Source organism: Pygoscelis adeliae, unplaced genomic scaffold (assembly GCF_000699105.1).
Source record: "Pygoscelis adeliae isolate BGI_AS28 unplaced genomic scaffold, ASM69910v1 Scaffold85, whole genome shotgun sequence".
In the NCBI taxonomy this organism is placed as follows: Eukaryota; Metazoa; Chordata; class Aves; order Sphenisciformes; family Spheniscidae; genus Pygoscelis; species Pygoscelis adeliae.
Genome location: NW_008824900.1, coordinates 958,898 through 976,769, shown reverse-complemented (window position 1 = coordinate 976,769; position 17,872 = coordinate 958,898). Strand labels below are relative to the sequence as shown.

General features: G+C 37.7%; 1 protein-coding gene across 1 annotated transcript in view; it reads right to left on the bottom strand.

Annotated features, from left to right (window-relative positions):
- The window catches only part of KIAA0556 (KIAA0556 ortholog), a 65,490-nt gene that overhangs the window by 32,704 nt on the left and 14,914 nt on the right, over positions 1-17,872 (bottom strand). The window contains exons 7-12 of the mRNA XM_009324804.1: positions 16,458-16,621; positions 14,256-14,365; positions 13,682-13,796; positions 13,043-13,249; positions 8,770-8,910; positions 3,091-3,988 (exon numbers count right to left, since the gene is read on the bottom strand). Of these exons, the coding sequence (XP_009323079.1) occupies positions 3,091-3,988; positions 8,770-8,910; positions 13,043-13,249; positions 13,682-13,796; positions 14,256-14,365; positions 16,458-16,621 (1,635 nt within the window). The remainder of the gene's footprint in view (positions 1-3,090; positions 3,989-8,769; positions 8,911-13,042; positions 13,250-13,681; positions 13,797-14,255; positions 14,366-16,457; positions 16,622-17,872) is intronic.

Below are 17,872 nucleotides of genomic sequence, written 5' to 3'. Positions count from 1 at the left end.
TTTCACAATTTACGTGAAGAAGATACTGTATATATATTTACCACTTTAAAATGTCAAAGCTTGAAAATTTCAGGATGAGCATGTACAGAAGAGTATTTGACACCCATTGGCTTTCCTTGTTTTGGAGGCTTTTTCCCTTTCTTTCTTTTAACTTTTTTTTTAATGTAAAGTACTTCAAGCAGTACAGAGATTACAACTCTGAAGCACTTCTACAGCAGTTCAACAGGAGTGATTTTCAATGGGAGGTTAAAAGGTTTGTTAGCTACATTAAGGAATGACAACAGGAGAAGCAGAGCTCTGAAAGGAAAGCCGAGAATAGCCCGAAAGCAGAGGTCAATGGCTGAAGGCTTACAGGGTTTGGCGGTTTTTTTTAGAATCTATAATTTATTATTTTTATTAGAGCCATGTGAACAATAAACTCGGCATGTAGATAAGAGTATCCCACTTGCAGATGTTACAGATGCTTCTCAGCCTTCTGCATGCCTGAGAAGGTTGTATGATGGATGCTGTCCTAGAGTCCAGGAATAATGACACCTCAAACGTGCATCTCCCCTGTGGGTTTTGGAGGGGTGTCTTGAATCACCAAGTCCCTTGTCCTGCTTCTACTGGCAACGCACACCATACAATTCCTCTCAAAACTTTAGTAAACCATATTTTGGGGCAACACTAGCTTGAAAAAAACCACCCTTCTTCTCCCTCTGTTGTGCTATCTCATTTTTACTCCCTGCAGTTATAAATAGCAATCATATTTCCATGCTGCAATCACACGCTTCATTTCCCAAATCATTCTAAAAGCTCTCTTCTGTATCTGTTCCACTTCGTAATCAGCTTTCCTGAAAATGGATGATCAGAACTGCAGTTTTCCAACTGACGTCTCACGAGTGCCTGTGTTGAGATATTAACATCTCCCTAACTAACAGAAATGCCTCTGCTGATACCTCCTCAGAGTGCATTGCTATAATCACGCCTGCGTCACACAAGCATTTCATAGTAAATCTGTTATAAACTACTCAACCAAGATCCTTCTCTTCCTCGGTCATTTGCAATTGATGATTACTCAGCTTACAACTTAATTTTTTGTTATTAGTCCCCAAATGACCTTGCAAGCAGTACTATTGAATTGCATTCCATTGCTATTACTCCAGTCCTCAAGTTCATCTTTCTGCACAGTTCTTCAATCTTCTTAACTCATAATACCCCAAATTATATGTTACTTGCAAATTTTACCAGCATACTTCCATCATTTCCTTTGCACATTAAACCAGTTATCAAAGAAAAATTCTACGTTTTTAAAGCAACATTAACTCGAGCCAAGTATGCATGTACGTGCTATTTCTAATTTCTGCTGTTCTCGTTATTCTTCATTTAATGACTGAAGACGTGCTGTGACATTGCATATGAACTTGGGCTGCCTCCCCTTTGTCACATACTGCTATTGGGAAACTGCAGTTCCCCTAGCCCCGTACCAATTAAAATTCACCACTCTTAGGGAAACACTTAAAACTGTTTCCCTGTTGTTAATGCTCACTCAGCTCCACTTTGAAGATGGCTTTACCCTGCACAGTGCAGTACAGAGAGAACAAAAGCTGGTAGACGGTGTACAATTTTCCCAGGGACAAACACATATTGGGAGTTTTAAGCACCAGATGACAAAACCTGCTCTGAGCAAAATTAGAGGACATTATAATTATCATATCATGATAACCCTCATCTTATAGATTACATTAAAACTCCTAAAATTGTTACCATTTTTACAACTGAACATAAATTACTAAGGTGGGATTTATTTACAGTTTCCATAACGTTGACAAGTTTTTAATCTAACAGAGATACTGTAAAATGTGTGAAACAGCAAACGGGCTGTGGTGAGTGGGTGAGTGAAGGGATGATGGCAGTTATTCCAACTACTTCCGTACTTTTTTCTTCTTTGAGGTATAATTTCAGAGATACTTACAAAATTGCTGTTTTCTCCACGGAGAGGCAGAGAAGGAAAAAGTCAGACATTCTAAGTTTAGAAAGAACCACTTTCTTCAGCTTTGTCCGAAAACTTCATGCAATACCTGCTGTAGATTTGAACTGGCATTCCCGCATTTAGGCATACTTCCTGTCCCTCATGACCGTCACTTTAATGTAAACACCCAAATACAATTCACAGCAAGCTACACTTTCATGCAAATTGTTCTGATGGTTAATTTTACTAAATCACACCCAAAATTTCAATTCGTATTTTTGTAACCTCTTCTTCCCATTCTCTGGGCCTTGTTGTCCTTGTTCTGCCAGACTCTCTTTATTTGAGACAAGTTACTGAATGCTGAAGAATTACAGAATGCCAGAGAAGAACTTCAGAACTTGCCCCATTCTCACATTCTTCCCTGGGGACTGTTGGTTACTGCCAGAGGCAGAACACAACTACACAAATCTGGATCCCCCACCTCCAACAGGATCCAGGCAAACTAAAAAACATTTGGAGAAGGATGACAAGGATAATCAAAAGCATGGACCAGGTAACAGCTAAATTTACTAGAAAACTCTTCATAAATGAGCAGAGATGTCTGAGGGAGAGGTTTGAAAGAGGTATGTGATGTCATGAGCCGAGAAGGGAAAATAAGGGCAGTTTTCCATTCACTCTGAATAAATGTATTCAGCATATATTCTCACTGAGAAAGACACAAACCTGCTACACAAATAAACTCTGTAAATTTACTCACTACCTTAAGGTCACACTCTCCTTAATCTTTTTGCAGATTTTCACTGATATTAGCAAGCATTTGCTGTCTGCAGAACTGTCAATTTTTAGAATACAATTTACCGAAATTTAGTCTTCAGTCTCCTCCAAATAAAAACACCAGCTCAGAAGGTAAATTTTTCAGAAAAAGAGCATTTCACATCAGGTGTAGGACAAGGGGAGAGACTCTGAGCATTGTCGTAGAGAATAAGAAAAACTGAATACTGCAAGCATCACAAACAAAATCCCACTGTCTATACCTCTGTGAATCTCAAGAAGTCCCTTCCAACCTAAATGATTCTGTGCTTCTGCAAAATGGAGAACATGCCAGCGCTTGCACTAAGGTTGCTGTTGTGAGCTCTTACCTTTGAGTGCGGAATCATCTTCTCTGAGATTTATAGTGTTTAAACCCTCCTTTTTTACATATCTGACACTCCTCCTTCCACTTGTAGGGTACTGTAAGCTGCAGCAATTTTTGTTAGAAAGTTGCTCCGAAATGTCCAAGCCCACACCACCATCCTTTCTGGTTAGCATTTGTGGTCTCTCATCTCCATTTGCATTTCTACTACTGGATCTTCCCAGCTCATTTCTCTGACATTTGACATCCTCATTAGTCAGATCTGAAAAGATTTTCATGATTCCATCTGACTGTGTTTGAAATTTCAAGCCTACACAATGTTCTGTAGCAAGCCAGGGAGGCTTCTGCTTACTGGAAGTAACTTGATTATTCTCTGTTTCTTGGGAAGATGACTGTAACCAAGAAGGAATTGCACCTGTAGAATCAGACAATTTTCTTCCTGTTAGCTTTTCCATTTGCTCACTCAAAGTAAGTTCATCATCAGATTGAACATGCTCTGTAACTGCTTGTACTGTTGCATTCTCTTTGGCATCTTTTATACAAACTTGAGATGGTAACACTTTTAGATCATCCTCTAACTCAGGCAAATTTTTCTTTGTAAAGCTGACTGAGTTCATCTTATGCTCAAGAAGATTTTCTTCTGGCAGAGAGTTCCAGTTTAGTGAAGTACTGTTTGACTGTAAGCATTTAAAATGTAGGTCTGGTTTCTTCTCTGTGACTGCAGGTGCATTTACTTCTTTCCTTTCATTTGAAAAATATGCAGCGATACCTTGTTTGTGATCTGTAAGGTCAATTGTAGTGCTATGGTCAGTGAGGAGATCTCCAGAGGCTCTCTCTAATTCACCATCAAATACAAGGTTCTCATCAACATATAACTTCACCTTCTTTGCTCCAACACCAAGGTCCTACAAAAAGAAAAGTATGAAGATTTCAATTAAGCTGTTTAAGCATTAGATATCACTGTTCTGGAACACTGACATTTGAACACTTAATCAATAAACAGATGAAAACATTAAAACCCCGTATCAGTAACATGCTTTTGACTACTTTTTAATCAAAAGCTCAAACAACTGAAAAATACTGTGGAATATTTAAGATTTTATTTAAAAGGACTAAAAACACTGCTAGACACTACTATGAAACATTTTGGCTGACAAGGCTTTAGAAGAGCTTGAGCGAAGAAGCCTAGATTAAGTATAATTATATTTGATCAGAACATAAATTCCAGAGGCACATTTTGCTTCAGCATCCTTAAGATTCACCACATTCATGACATGTTCCACAGTGAACAACCACCCAGATCAAAGCCACTAGAGTTATAAAGAGTTATAGAAATACAGGGCTGGAAAGGACATTAAAAAAAATCATCCACCTTCCACTGAAGAACGTAAAATAACCTATACCATTGTGAAGAAAACTGTTTTTAACAATTTTCAAATAATCTGCCTTGATGGCTTCTTCCAACACTTAACTAGCCTTTTAAATAGAAGGCCTTTATCTCAGACACAACTCTGCCACTCACAACTTTATCTCTATGTTCTCCTTTTCTGTGGCACCCACTAAAACACGTTTTTTTTCATTCCATTGAAGTTGGAACTAATGTTCTTTCTATTCTCTCTATCATTTCCATCTAACTGTTTCTCCCTCTTAACAAAAATACTGATATCTTCAAAGAAAATACAGAAGATGAGACAAAATCCATCTCCTTTCCGCCCTCTAAATTTTGGTCACATGTCCATCATGTGGAGTCTTTAAAGACTCTCTGTTCTTCCCTTATTTTCACAGAAACTGAGAAGATTTTCATGAAAGTAAGAAGCTTCAGTTTCATCCCTCTTGCTCATCTCCTGGCTGTCATTTTTCTTTGAATACAGATTTAAATTTTCCTGCTCCCAGCCTAAACCAGTTACTCCTTCACCTTCAAGTACAAGTGTCTCCAGTTCTTCACTCCTGCATACACTCTTTACAGCTTACAAGTCTTTATAGCTTCCATTCTACTGCTTTCCAAATAATTATACGTATGAGGCGAAAAATGTAACATGGACCTACACGGGGAAAAGCAGAAGATGCAGCCATAGCAGGAAAGCTACAGTTGAGGGAGGGGAGTAGCTGTAGGAATGTGAGACACAGTCCTGATACATTCCTGATAGAAAAAGATAACCTTCACTAGCTTCTCAGAGAACAGCTGTAAACCCAGTTTAATTGGCCATTATGTCATGGCTGCCTGTGTTACTCCTAGAGTATCATAAAGCGCTATCTGTCTGTACTGATGCATTTGGCCATAAAACGTGATATTTTTTCCCCTTGAACAAGGATACTGCTAGATTAATCTTACTGGAGATCAAAACACTTTAATAATTATATATATTAAAAAATTTAATGTATATATTAAAAACATGGCTTTGCCTGAAATTATGATGGGGAAGAGCAAGACTATCAGGATGCCCCAGTAATGTTATTTTTTGAATCTTTGTATGTCTGGACTGTTAATGTCTCCCTTAAATGCTAGAGATACTGAATATTCACAGTTGAATTTGGGATAACTGCAACATTTCTACATAATATCCTAGCCTTTACTGCTGTTATGAATACTCAAACCTTAGTTCTGTTTTTACCTGGGAACAGATATAAACTGCATGAAACCACAGAAATATACACATGTATATTTTGAAAAGTATTTGTCAATTTCATCTTTTTAAATTAAAATCACCAACCTCTTAAGAACAAAATGTTTTTAAATAAATCCCACTCTACCCACCAGTACTGGAGGAGGACAGGTAGACAGAGAAGACATTACAAAATGAGATGGTAGAGCTTATTCTCCCTAAAAGAGGGACAGTCAAACACAGAAAAGGGACAGTCACTTCAAAATTACTATTCCAGTCAGTGAGAAATGACTTCCTTTCTCTGAAGTTTAGGAGTGTCTGGGATAGATATCATAGGAAGCCTCCCCAGAAGTGGTGTCTGGAATGTATCAAGATGAACCAACCAAAGGTACAGATATTTCTAAGACAACAGACTGAACTGGGGCAGGCTTAATAACAGCTGATAGCTCAAAAGAATCATCTATTCATGAAGAACCAGTAAAAGAGCTAATGAAAATCTCTTGCATCAAAATTCTAAGCAGACTGAGGCTCAGGCAGGAAAAATATGAACAGATTTCAGGGACTCCAAGAACAAACATGTGCAGGCACAAGACTAAGAACTGCTCTTTTTCATTCCCTCCTACCCCCCTTCTAAGCTTCCAGTTGCTTAATAATCAGATGTGGTGGGAAAGGTTGACAGAATGGTTAGCTTCTCCTAGTACCACTGCTTAACCCTCCTCGAGCACGAGGAGGTTGGAGAAATGCCTTCCTCATGAGTAATTCCATCAAGAAGCCATCCTGTAAACAAACACTCAGTACTTCATCCAAGGCAGGTTTTTTTCCTCCAAGAAGAGTAATTAGAATAGCACAATGTCTCAGAACAAGCAAGTAGGTATGATCGACGTCAGAGAGAAAAAACTGAAAGATTCTGGGAAAATAGTTCTATGGTTTCTCTTGATGTTCCTTCCCAGCTTGCCCCTTCAGCCCTCATAGAGCGCCTGCTGGGATAGTGCTTTTCAATGAAGCAACAGGGATGGTATTTCTGGCCATTTCAGTGATATTTGTGCACAAAGGACAAAGCTTAAAACCAGAGGCATTTTTCTGCGAATTACACCTGGACAGAGGACTTGAAGTTGTCTCTGCCTGTCTTCTCACAGAAGAGTGAAAAAGAAGGAGCAACAGAAAAGAAGTCAAGAACTAAAAGAACAAAGTTTTTCTACAAACCTAACTCTGCTGGAACAAAACTGCTGCATCCTTACAGACACTGCACCCCAGTGGGAGTCCAACACTGAAAAAAATCTCCAACTCAAGAGAATGGACGTGAACATACACAGAGGAGGAACACGCATATGGGCAATCGCTTGAAGGAGAAAATGATCCAATTGGAGAGCAACTAAGACATACATGCTTTTAAGTATTAATTCCATTCACAGATTTGTGAAGACAAACAACAGACATCATATTGGATCTTACGAAAGAGTTTTAATAACATCAAGTAACGATGCAATTTCAAGGCTGTAGCAAGTATTTACAAAATGCTTGAATATTTCAGACAAACTTGAAAAGAACTGCCTGCCCTCACTTACACTTTATCTGTCCTTGCAGACTAAAAATGACCTCCTTTTTTGCAGACCTCATCTGAAGTAAATAAAGGCAAGATGAAGCATTCTGAGACCTTCCTTGTAATACAATGAATCAAGGAATCTATGACAATGATGTAATCTGACTTTTACAGCTTCCTTCAGATATATTTTTTCTAGTTCCAGACTCAAGTTCTAAAACTCAAACATTTTCAACAATCCACAAGTACTGGCCTGAATTAATTTTTTGTCTGTTTTTTGAAGAAGTACTTGGGTACCTCCCACTTACATGGTTTTTGAGGGAAAGAAGGAGGTTAGAATGATTACCAAAAAAATGACACGGAAATCTGGCTCTAGATTTACATTACCAGGAAGAAAATGGTTAGCTAATTATATCTTGGGGTTTTATACTTCTCAGACAAAACTTCCTCATGACAAATTACAGAATTAGGCAGAACTACTTTGTATTATTCTTTTATCTTAAGAATAATGAGACATTTCTTTAGACAGCGTAGACGGCTGCACTGCCACCAAAATCCATGGGATTATACTCCTAATGGATTTTACAGCTTGCCTCATAGCAGTTTATTAAAAAAACAGTGCCTTGAAACACAGAAATACATTTATGTGTATTTCCTGCATTATATCCAATAGGTTTGGTAACAAATTACCTCCAAAACCAGCAGTCCCTTTTGCACTCTCTAATGATGACAGAACATTCTGTAGCCCACATTGTAATAGAAAAAGCTATTAGAATTCCAGAAAATAAATATAAATCATGTGATAGTAAATTCGTTTAAGCTGTCCCTTCCATGGCCATTTCCACAGTATAAATTACCATATGTGCTTATATAAGAACATGGATGAGAGCAAAACCAGAGGGATAAAGCCTCTTATTTATAATCCAGGACAGCAAATCCTTTTTGATCCAGTACCTGGGATTTTTTTCTTAACATTGCAGCGTACAAACAAGAATAATTTCCATGGTGACATTCAAACACACAAACAAGAGACCATCTGCCATGAGATGTCTCTCTTGTAACACTATATTACTTGTTTTATTATGAACACACAGTTAGTATACTTCTTAATTAAAGTGAAAAAAACAAAATTGAGCAACAGTCAGCCTATTTATACCTATATACATGAGAAAACACATATTTAAACACGTATTTATTTATATTGTGATAAAACAACTAGAAGTCCTGAATATTAAGATGCACTTACCTTTGTATAGGATTAACTGGCAGAATATGCAAGCCTTTTATTAGGTCTTTAGAGATCTTTAATAACTTTGAAAGAAAATGCTAATTGTGCCTATGAAAATGTTAACACTTACATTGCTACCACTTACAATTAAGACAAAAGCAAATTTCACAGTAGACACGGACCCCTCCTAGCTCCCTATGTCATTAGAGAAAATGGTATCTACTTTTATTTCATACTTTTGGAAAGAAGACCAAACTGAGTTTCCCTAGGCAAGGTAGAGCATGCATACAGAGGAGTTGAGAAAAGACTACTTACACAGGGAGTTGTTGTGTTGTAATTCCAAATCTTGATCTTGGATATACCAAAGTCATGTGACCGGGTGGGATTGCGGATAACAAAGTAAAGTTGGATGGGCGGATGGAAAGGGCACATCCAAAGGAAGCTTTCCTTCGCAGTCTAAAAACACATACAAGCAGACTGTCACTAATACTCTTTCTCCTAAAGCAGCGTATTTTAATTCACTCACCACCCCACAGAGAAATATACATTGGTTAGAAAAGTAACCATTTAATAAAATCTGGTATGTTAAGAGCAAAACCTTAACCTCATTTCCAAACAGTAAATCTGACTCTCCTGCCTCTAAGACAGCTCACAACAACCTGACAATTAGATAAAGGTCAGCTGCTTGCTGTCCCGGTAAGACATCTGCGTGCTCACAAATGACAGGCAGTCTGCCATGCTTTGTAACTGCAGGGTCAAAGCAAGCCCAGTTTATTTTAATCAAATTAATCAGCTTTGCAGGCACTAGAGGGGATCACTGAGCACAATAGACACCATATAATCATTTTACAATTTCTTAAAGTGCTTACACTTCTGTTTGCCCTCTAAAGAGGGCAATCTTACAGAATTTTATTTCACTGCCTCTATTTTAATCAGGCTTTGCAGACAACTAATTTCACTTACAGATCTATTCCTTAGAGCTATATATAGGACTCTACACTTGAAATTTTATAAGAAACTCCCAACATGAAATCTACAGACAACTGACAATCAAGACATTTTAAAGTACCAAAGAATGCCTAATTCTGGACATTGTTCAGAACTGCTACCTCTACATGTTCAGAAATGGAGGAAAAGGATGTGTGGCAGCTCAGGAAGAAGCAAGGAGCAAAGAGTTTCAAAATCAAAATGTTGAATATTAATATACTTAATGTCAAATGTTACCCCAAAACAGAGATGAACAAGGGCACAAAGTAAATATACATGCAGACAACATTTCAGTGATCTGAGATTAGCAGATAAATTAGTTATCCTTTCTATTTTCAAGGATACACAGTACATGTAGTCACACAGTAGGTACACAAAGTCAGTATTTTTCCACATCCTTTCACTTTGAACTGAGTCTTCCAGTTTTTTCTGAAGACAGTAACTACAAAACTTTCCTATCAAGTAATTTAGATGTGTGCCTAATGATGGTTAAGGACAGAGCTCTGCCAGTCCTTACCATCATGAATAGATCCATTTCTCAGGGTGGTCATCTACATATACCAAGCTCTGATGGTTCATAATGTCTCTGCCCCAGCGGCCTCTCAAAAAGCTTTGAGAGACTGTTGTTGCTTTGAATGTCAGTTTTGGGCATAAACAGCCATAAGAGTGCCAGACAGGTTTAATCCTTTCTATATAAAAAAAGAAAGAAGCCTTTTAACATCAAAGAAATGAAGGATAGTCCTCAAACCAGTGTGAACCCAATTCCAGGATCAACTTCAAAGCTAGATCATGTTACTCAAGTCATACTATATGAATGAGAATGATTAAAAAATCATTTCCTAACAGCAGACAACATTTGATGAGTGATCCACCTCCAGACCTCTCAAGTCAGGACCTGATGCCCTAGAAATCAATAGGTTCTGCTGTGTACTGAGATAGCGCCAGAGGTGCCTTCACAGGACGGCACAGATTCAGCACCAGAATGGACTCTGGAGAGACCTGTTCATGCTTCTCACTAGTTTCTCTGTAAAGTTACACATGATCTTCCAAACAATAGAAGGCGTATCAGGGCCAGTCTGAGTATTGTGTCTTGAGTGAGAGGCAGTGTAAAGATCATTTTATCAGTGGAAGTAACTGTTCAGGACTGAGGATACACAAACTCACAGGTGTTACAGTCTCTGTCAGCATGTCAAAGATCTGACACCAGAAATTGAAGGCACCTTAATGAATCCATGCCAAAACTCACAAGACTGTGGAGGACTCTCATGTTTTATCACTAAGAGTGATGGTGATGCCTTTGCCTTCACGTGAGGTACTTGAGTCTGGAGTACAGTCTTTGCAACTAGCACTGAAAAATCTAGTCCAGAAGTTCTTTGCACCACCAGGGTGAACCTGATATGTCAGGAGTAGGAATTACATTTGAACTGGATCAAGGAAAAAACGTGAGAGTGGGAACCTTTGGTCTTAGATTTTGTGGGAGACTGGCCCAAGACACTGCTTTGTGTGGGCACTGAAGGAATACCTGATGGAGAGTAAAGGAAGGCTTGAGCACTGTGGAGAGGAATGACATGGGTCTGAGGGTTCACCATTGTGAAGAAATACCTTTGTTAGATATTTCTAGAATTACAGTTACCTGTCCTTGTTATTCTGAGGTTTAAAAGACATATATATGCATATAAGAATCAAAAAGGTTTACAAAAAACAATGTCAATGAAATGCCTAATCTATGTCTTATTAAGCATTATATCCCATCAGGCACTACTTCCTTAGTTAAGAGCACCTGATGTTCTGCCAGGCATTTTTTTGTTTTACAGCATATCATGAAGTACAAGGGAGGAAGCAATTTAACTGTTCTTCTTAAACGTCTGCAAGGGTAATAAATAAACTAATAAATAAATAAAATCCCTGATCTTCAATAACAGTATGTCTATTCTCAAAGACAAATGTACACCTAAGTGACCAAAGATGGAAGTGTTTTAACCGTGGCTAAGTGAGTTTTCCATGAAGTAAGTTTTTATGTTAATTTTCATTCTGTTGAAAATATTAGTTGCTTGGAGATTCATTAATTTGTTGGGTTTTCTAATGCACCCGAAAGCTCTCCTGTATGATCTGAAATGTACACAAACTGGAAATGCTGCTTTGACTTCTGAAGGAATCTGCAGTTCAGTCATCACATATCCACATTCTAAGACTGTATTCCCTGTCCAGATTGCATCTTCTCTGATGCAATACCTTTCCAGCTTCAAGAGAGGAGATTACAGTGTCACAAATCAAAGGAATATATTAATCAATGAAATATAAAACCTCATTGCTTCAGAATAATGGGATATATAAATATATGAGAAATGCTGAGAGTAACAGGTTTATAATGGATTAATGAATATATTACTACATAATTTATAATTATCTAGAAAGTCTGAGAGTCACTGCTACTACTACTGAGTGTCATCTGCCAGACAGCACAGCCTGTAAAGGAGAATGGGTATTTATGACACCCAAACTACAATTTTCAGGAGATAGTAAGAAAGATGTTTCTAGTAAAAATATTTGTCTGGAAATAATACTCCGTACTGAGTTTCAACTAAATTTCGAAGTACTGCATATTTGCCCTCTTTTTATTCTCATTCATCCTGCAAGCAGAAAAGTATCATTAGCATGAAATGAGTTAGAATTTATATTTTTTAATAGACTAAGTCATTTAGTATCCTTATCCACTAAAATCATACTAATTTTGACTAGACTCCTAGCTCTGAAGGCCCATGGAGACAAAGGACACACAGTGAATGTGCAGCACAAATGAAATTATGGCTGTATGAAGGGCTATGGACATTTGCTAATCTCTTCAGTAGCATCAGAATTTCACACCAGTTATTGTTTTCTGTCCATTGTCTTTAGTATGTAAGCACCTCATGTCTCCTCATCTTACTATCTCACAGAAGAGCCATGAAATACTTTTACCATGCCACACATTTTTCTTCATCTCTTGTTCAAAGCTACCTACCTACGCATCTTATTCTTCCGTGATTCTTCCCTCGGTAAAAGGATAACAAGGGGACAGGAGAAAATAAGCATGTTTCCTTCTTAAGTTTACTTAAATTCAAATTAAACATCTGGAAGAAGTTAGCAGTGAAGCTCCTATACCTTCAGATCACAAGAATTACTTAAGTTTATCAGCAGACATACTGTAAAAATGTGAAATTCCCTGTCCTTAAAGTTTTGTGATCTCGTTCTACAGACACTATGATTACATTACAATACTTTAAAAACTGAATGTGTTCTTTCATCCAAGACAATACCACAGAGTTAATGTATAAGAAGGCAGAGTTAAAGCTGTCTCCTTCCAGTTGCTCAGTTAAGCAAGTCAGGCAAATTAATCAAATTCTGTTCTAAAACAAAATTATAACTGAATACCAACATCTTGGACAGGAAAGCTGATTTGTTAATAATAAGCAAATATTTGTATTTTTTTAAAATTATCAGATAGTTGTTATGCAAGTCAGGTTCAAAATGCAATCATGTTTCTAAACAGAAAGCCTAGTGATAGAATATTAAAGAAATATTATAATGAGAAATTTTCACATCCAGGACGAAGCTGTCTTACATTTAAGTTCTTATTGACCAAGCAGCACAAATCCCCTGGGTTGTCAGCATTTCGAATGTCCACATCATGAGGAGACACAAATATCTTTTCATTGTATAAATCAAAGAATTCCACCTCGCTCAGGCCCACGTTTACTGGATTTCCCCAGTTAGAAAGAAGTTCCATAGTCACATAAATGGCATCACGTACTTCCATACTGGTTGTCATCTGGACCAAAATGAAATATGGTATAAATGTAAGTGACAAAACAATAAAACGTGGAACAAAATAAAGACTGTTAAGACTACAATACTGACAAGTCAGAAGCAAAAAGCTTGCAAACTCAAGGCTATCTGGATGACATTCAATCATTCTGGGTTACACCAATTCTGCTCCACATCAACTAATAAATCTATGGCAGGGTAAGAGAAGAGAACTTACCACCCTCTTACAAAGCCTAAGGAGAAAACAGCTCTCTGTTCTTTGTCTGATTCCTTTGTCATTCTGATGAACAAAGGAACAGTGATAAATGCTCTTCTCTTACCCTGCCATAGGTTTATTAGTTGACGTGGGGCAGAATCGGTGGAATACGGACCATTCAATGTACTTTTATTTCAGTAATACTGGGAAGCATCAGTTATGGTGCGTATATACACAAACCTTCTCTCTCAACATGGAATCTACTTCAGATTTGTCTTCAGATAGGAATAAGTCATTACCACAGGCAGAATGGCTCTCAGGCTCTGGAAGGACTTTCAGAAGTTTCTTCCGTTGTCTGAAACATACATATTCTTTTATGTGTTACTTCTTCATAATTCTTGTATTTTTAAGAAATAGTTTTGTTGGTGCGAAGGTGAAGAGATGATAGGACGAACCCACACACCCCACGGAAGAATCCCATGTACCCCCACGAGGAATGACAACTGTTGCAGTATCCCACCTTAGATACACAGAGTTTGGTTAAAAGACAGGGCTCCAGTTCTCAGCTGCTTCTGAGGCAGTCTGAGAAAGTAATACATAGGTAATATAAAGACAAACAGAGGGAGATGTTGGCAGTTCCCTGATCCACAGAGACTGGCCCAAGGCTGGAACCTTCTCCCTGATTTGCTACTACTTGCATGATGTCTCAGGTATCTAAAGGTAATTAGGTGTAGTGGTACTACACTACACATGGTGGTATACTGAAAAATCTCTCTTCAAAAAAGGAAGCTAGCCTTAAAGGAAATCTATATACCTGCTTCCAAAAGGACAAATTCTCTCAACAGCTTTTGTGACTGCAGTCCTTGTTTGGCTTTTTTCTGGAGGTTCAGCCATTGCAGAAACAACAGATGAAACAGAAAATTTCTTCTAAGTAAGACAAAGATGAACATGTTTCATTCACATTGTTCTCTACATACCAGTGAGTATCAGTCTGCATCTCTGGAACAAATAAGAGTTTGGGCCCAGCTCTGGTCTCAGCTGACCTTAGCTAATCTGTAGCTCTATACTGAGTTAAAGCACATTTAACAGAATTGGTCTTGGTTTGCAATGAAAGAGCTGAGCTTCTATGTGGAAGAAAAGTAACATAAAAGCATTCTCTGATGACTATTAAAAAAAAATATATATATATGTCTGAAATCTCCTTGTATACATTTGGTAGGACTCAGGGTTGGCCAAAGCTTTGGCACAGGTCTGCCTAGACTTTCTCCTTCTCCAAAAAAGGATCATAAAGACTTTTTAACCCAAAAAAGCTCATTTTTGTTAGAATAAAATCTTGATTTATTTTCTTAAATATAGAACTATCAGTAGTGACTATCTAAGAGAAAACAGAGGAAATGTCCTGCAGTTCTTGCAACGCTATGGGCTCTTTCTCTGCCTGTAACCCACTTTGTAAATATACCCTGCTCCCTTTGTTATTTTTCCTAAAAATTTGTTGGTAGGTTCTGTCAGAGACAGAATACTCAGCACAGTGAGCAACTAGCCAGATGAGGAATGGCAATCCTCTTCTTAGGTCACTTCCATTTCTATAATTTTTGAAGAGTAAGAGAACTTTAAAATGCTTAGAAGTTAATTACTTTTTTAGTATTAAAAATTCTGCATTGTTATATATTTAAATATCAAAGGCCAAGTTCCACAATCCCTTAATTGTGTAAGCAAAATTGAATTACTTCTGGAAGATCATTTAGGTCAGCTTTAAGACTGAGAACTCACAATGGGTTTTTGAAACTCCATCTCAAGTGTCAGGGTAAATTACGTCTATTTTAAGTATTATTTGATTATTTTTCATTTAAGCACAACACTATTAAAATCAGTTCTAATGTTAGCAGGAAGGTACATTATGTGAGAATATTCAATGGAATTTGTTCTCTCAATCACAAAGCTATAAATATCTCAAAAACAAGAGGAATAAGATTGAAAAGTTGACCTAGATGGAGAAATCGTATGTAAAGTACTTACCTACAGTAAAAGAACATTTTAACCTTTACTCCTAACCAAAACTCCCCAGAAACCTAACGTCGGCTTAGTGATGACAGTGGATACATATTCATCATAGCATCAACTCACAACTTCAGGGAGCATCAGCTTAGGCTGAAGTAGTCAGCTGTCTTGGAAACTCTCAGAATTCAAATGAGTAACTCCAAGAGTGTCTAGGCATATTGCTTTTCGTTCCTATAAAAATGAGTCTCCTGAACACCAACCTGGAAGCAGACTTTGAATCCGTGAACACTGTCCATAAGAGATAGTTTTGTAAATTTCAGTTTATGCTCAAATTTCTTCAGGTACTTTCCTTCTGTTAGCAGAACTGAATTACTGGTTATGCTCAAAGTTTAGCTAGGATTGTCAACACAAACTTCCTTATTCTTTAACTCAGTGAGGAATAATGGTCTGACCTGAATCAGAAGGGAATGGATTTTTGTTGATTTCCTTGTTTATAAGATGAGTTTTTAATTGCTTTTAAACATGGTTGTTGGAGATAAGAGATGTACACGCATTGATACAGAAAACCCATACTAGCTCCTCCTCACTAAGAGCCAGCAGTGTACCTGACAGCTCTGCTCCAAAAGCAGAGCATGTATTAACAGGGAACAGTGCCCATATTAATGAATCCAGTAGGAAGGTAGGATTTATTGGTATGGAAATCACACATTATCTTGTTTAAGAAGCTTCCAGAATGAAAATGGCTCAACCAGGCCTGCAGCTGTGCATTTGACTGTATAGACATATCATGTGACTGATCTATCAGTTGTTCAGTGATCCCTGAAATCAAGAGAGAGCTGTGGGATGCCGTCCTGAGGACGCAGATTAAAGAAAACCACCCTATGGAAGAATAATACAAATTCAATTACACTTAAGAAGCATCACCATTCATTCATACATAATCTTAATGTATAACAGATTGTAATTCTTGGGGGGTTTGCTACTTGATCAAACAGCCCTTTTCTGTATTTTGCCATACCTTTTGAGGGCTTGTGGAAACTGTCTGCCTTTGCAGATCTCTCTGCAAGACTTCATTTTCAATTTGCATTGCTTTAACCACAGCTGAAACCGAGAGATCAGGATCCTTCTCACACACATTCTTTCGAGTTGCTGAAAGCGGTCTTTCTGGTCGACTTAATGGTCCTGTCACCAAAAGAAGGAAGGAATATTCATTTGTCCGGACATATAAGTATGGAACATTACAACAGTGTATTTTTGAAACACCCGATTCAGTTACTGACACAGGGCTTTGCTAGCAGTCTGTAACCATCCCAAGCGAGGCTGAATTGCTCCAATTTGTTTTTATATTAAGATTCCAGGTCACATCTACTTTAGACAACAGCTGAAACAGTATCATAAGAGGAGGAAAACTGACAAATGAGAAACACAATTTTTATGCCTTAATATTTTTTGTACTTGCTTTGTTCAGGTATTTAATGGAAATGCCTTGTAAACAGTTCATTGAAAAAAGAAGTATATATAATTTCAGCACACCAGAATTTTTCAGTGTAACTGGGGTGTTCAGCTATTTTGGAAGAATCCCCAGAGTCTCCTAGCAAAACAAGGGGAATCAGGAGTTGCTATTTGCAAGGCAAAATAAATGACCTTATCACTTAAGTAGTCATCAAAATGCCCATACGCATCCCAATCTTCCCACACATCACAGAGAAGTAGAAACGCCACAGCCTATAAACAGGTTTAAAAGAAAGGAAATAAAATTTAACAATAGAGGATCTGAGATTAGCCTAAAAGAGAAGCACAGTGGTTATATTCAAAAGAAAGCACAGTGGTTATATTCAAGGACTTCAAAAGTCAAGGGAAGAAAAGAGACTGAAGTTGTACAGACATTAAGATCAAGTGAAAACATTGAAGAACAGGCTGATATACAAGCGTGTTCATAATGCTGCAGTGAGGTTTACTAAGCAGGGGAGTAAAATGGCAGTGGATGCTAGTAACGTGAAGCCTCCCATGAAAAGACAGGAAGTTAAAACTGAATTGAGATTTGCGTGCATTCACACTCTAAGCCCTATGCCATCTTCACTCACAAAAACTTTCAACAAGCATTAGTCACCTCTGCAAATACAGGGACAGAATAAAGTCCTTTTTATTTTTCTATACTATACCATCCCTGTGAAATGAAATTAATTGAAGGATTTAAAGTGATAGTTGGACAGAAACAGTTCTAACAAGCGCTATTATAGCCTGAGAAAATGCTACACACACCTTTGGAAAATGGTCAAAGCAAGCATCTGCTCAGACAGGTGGTGGGTGAGGGTCTCGGAAGCTACAAAGAGGATTTATTCTGAAGCCAAAAAGAATTAGCTTCTTTTCCTCAATTTGGTTTTCTGCCAATTAAGAAACTAATATTTTGACTTTTCAAAACTATTAGCTTTA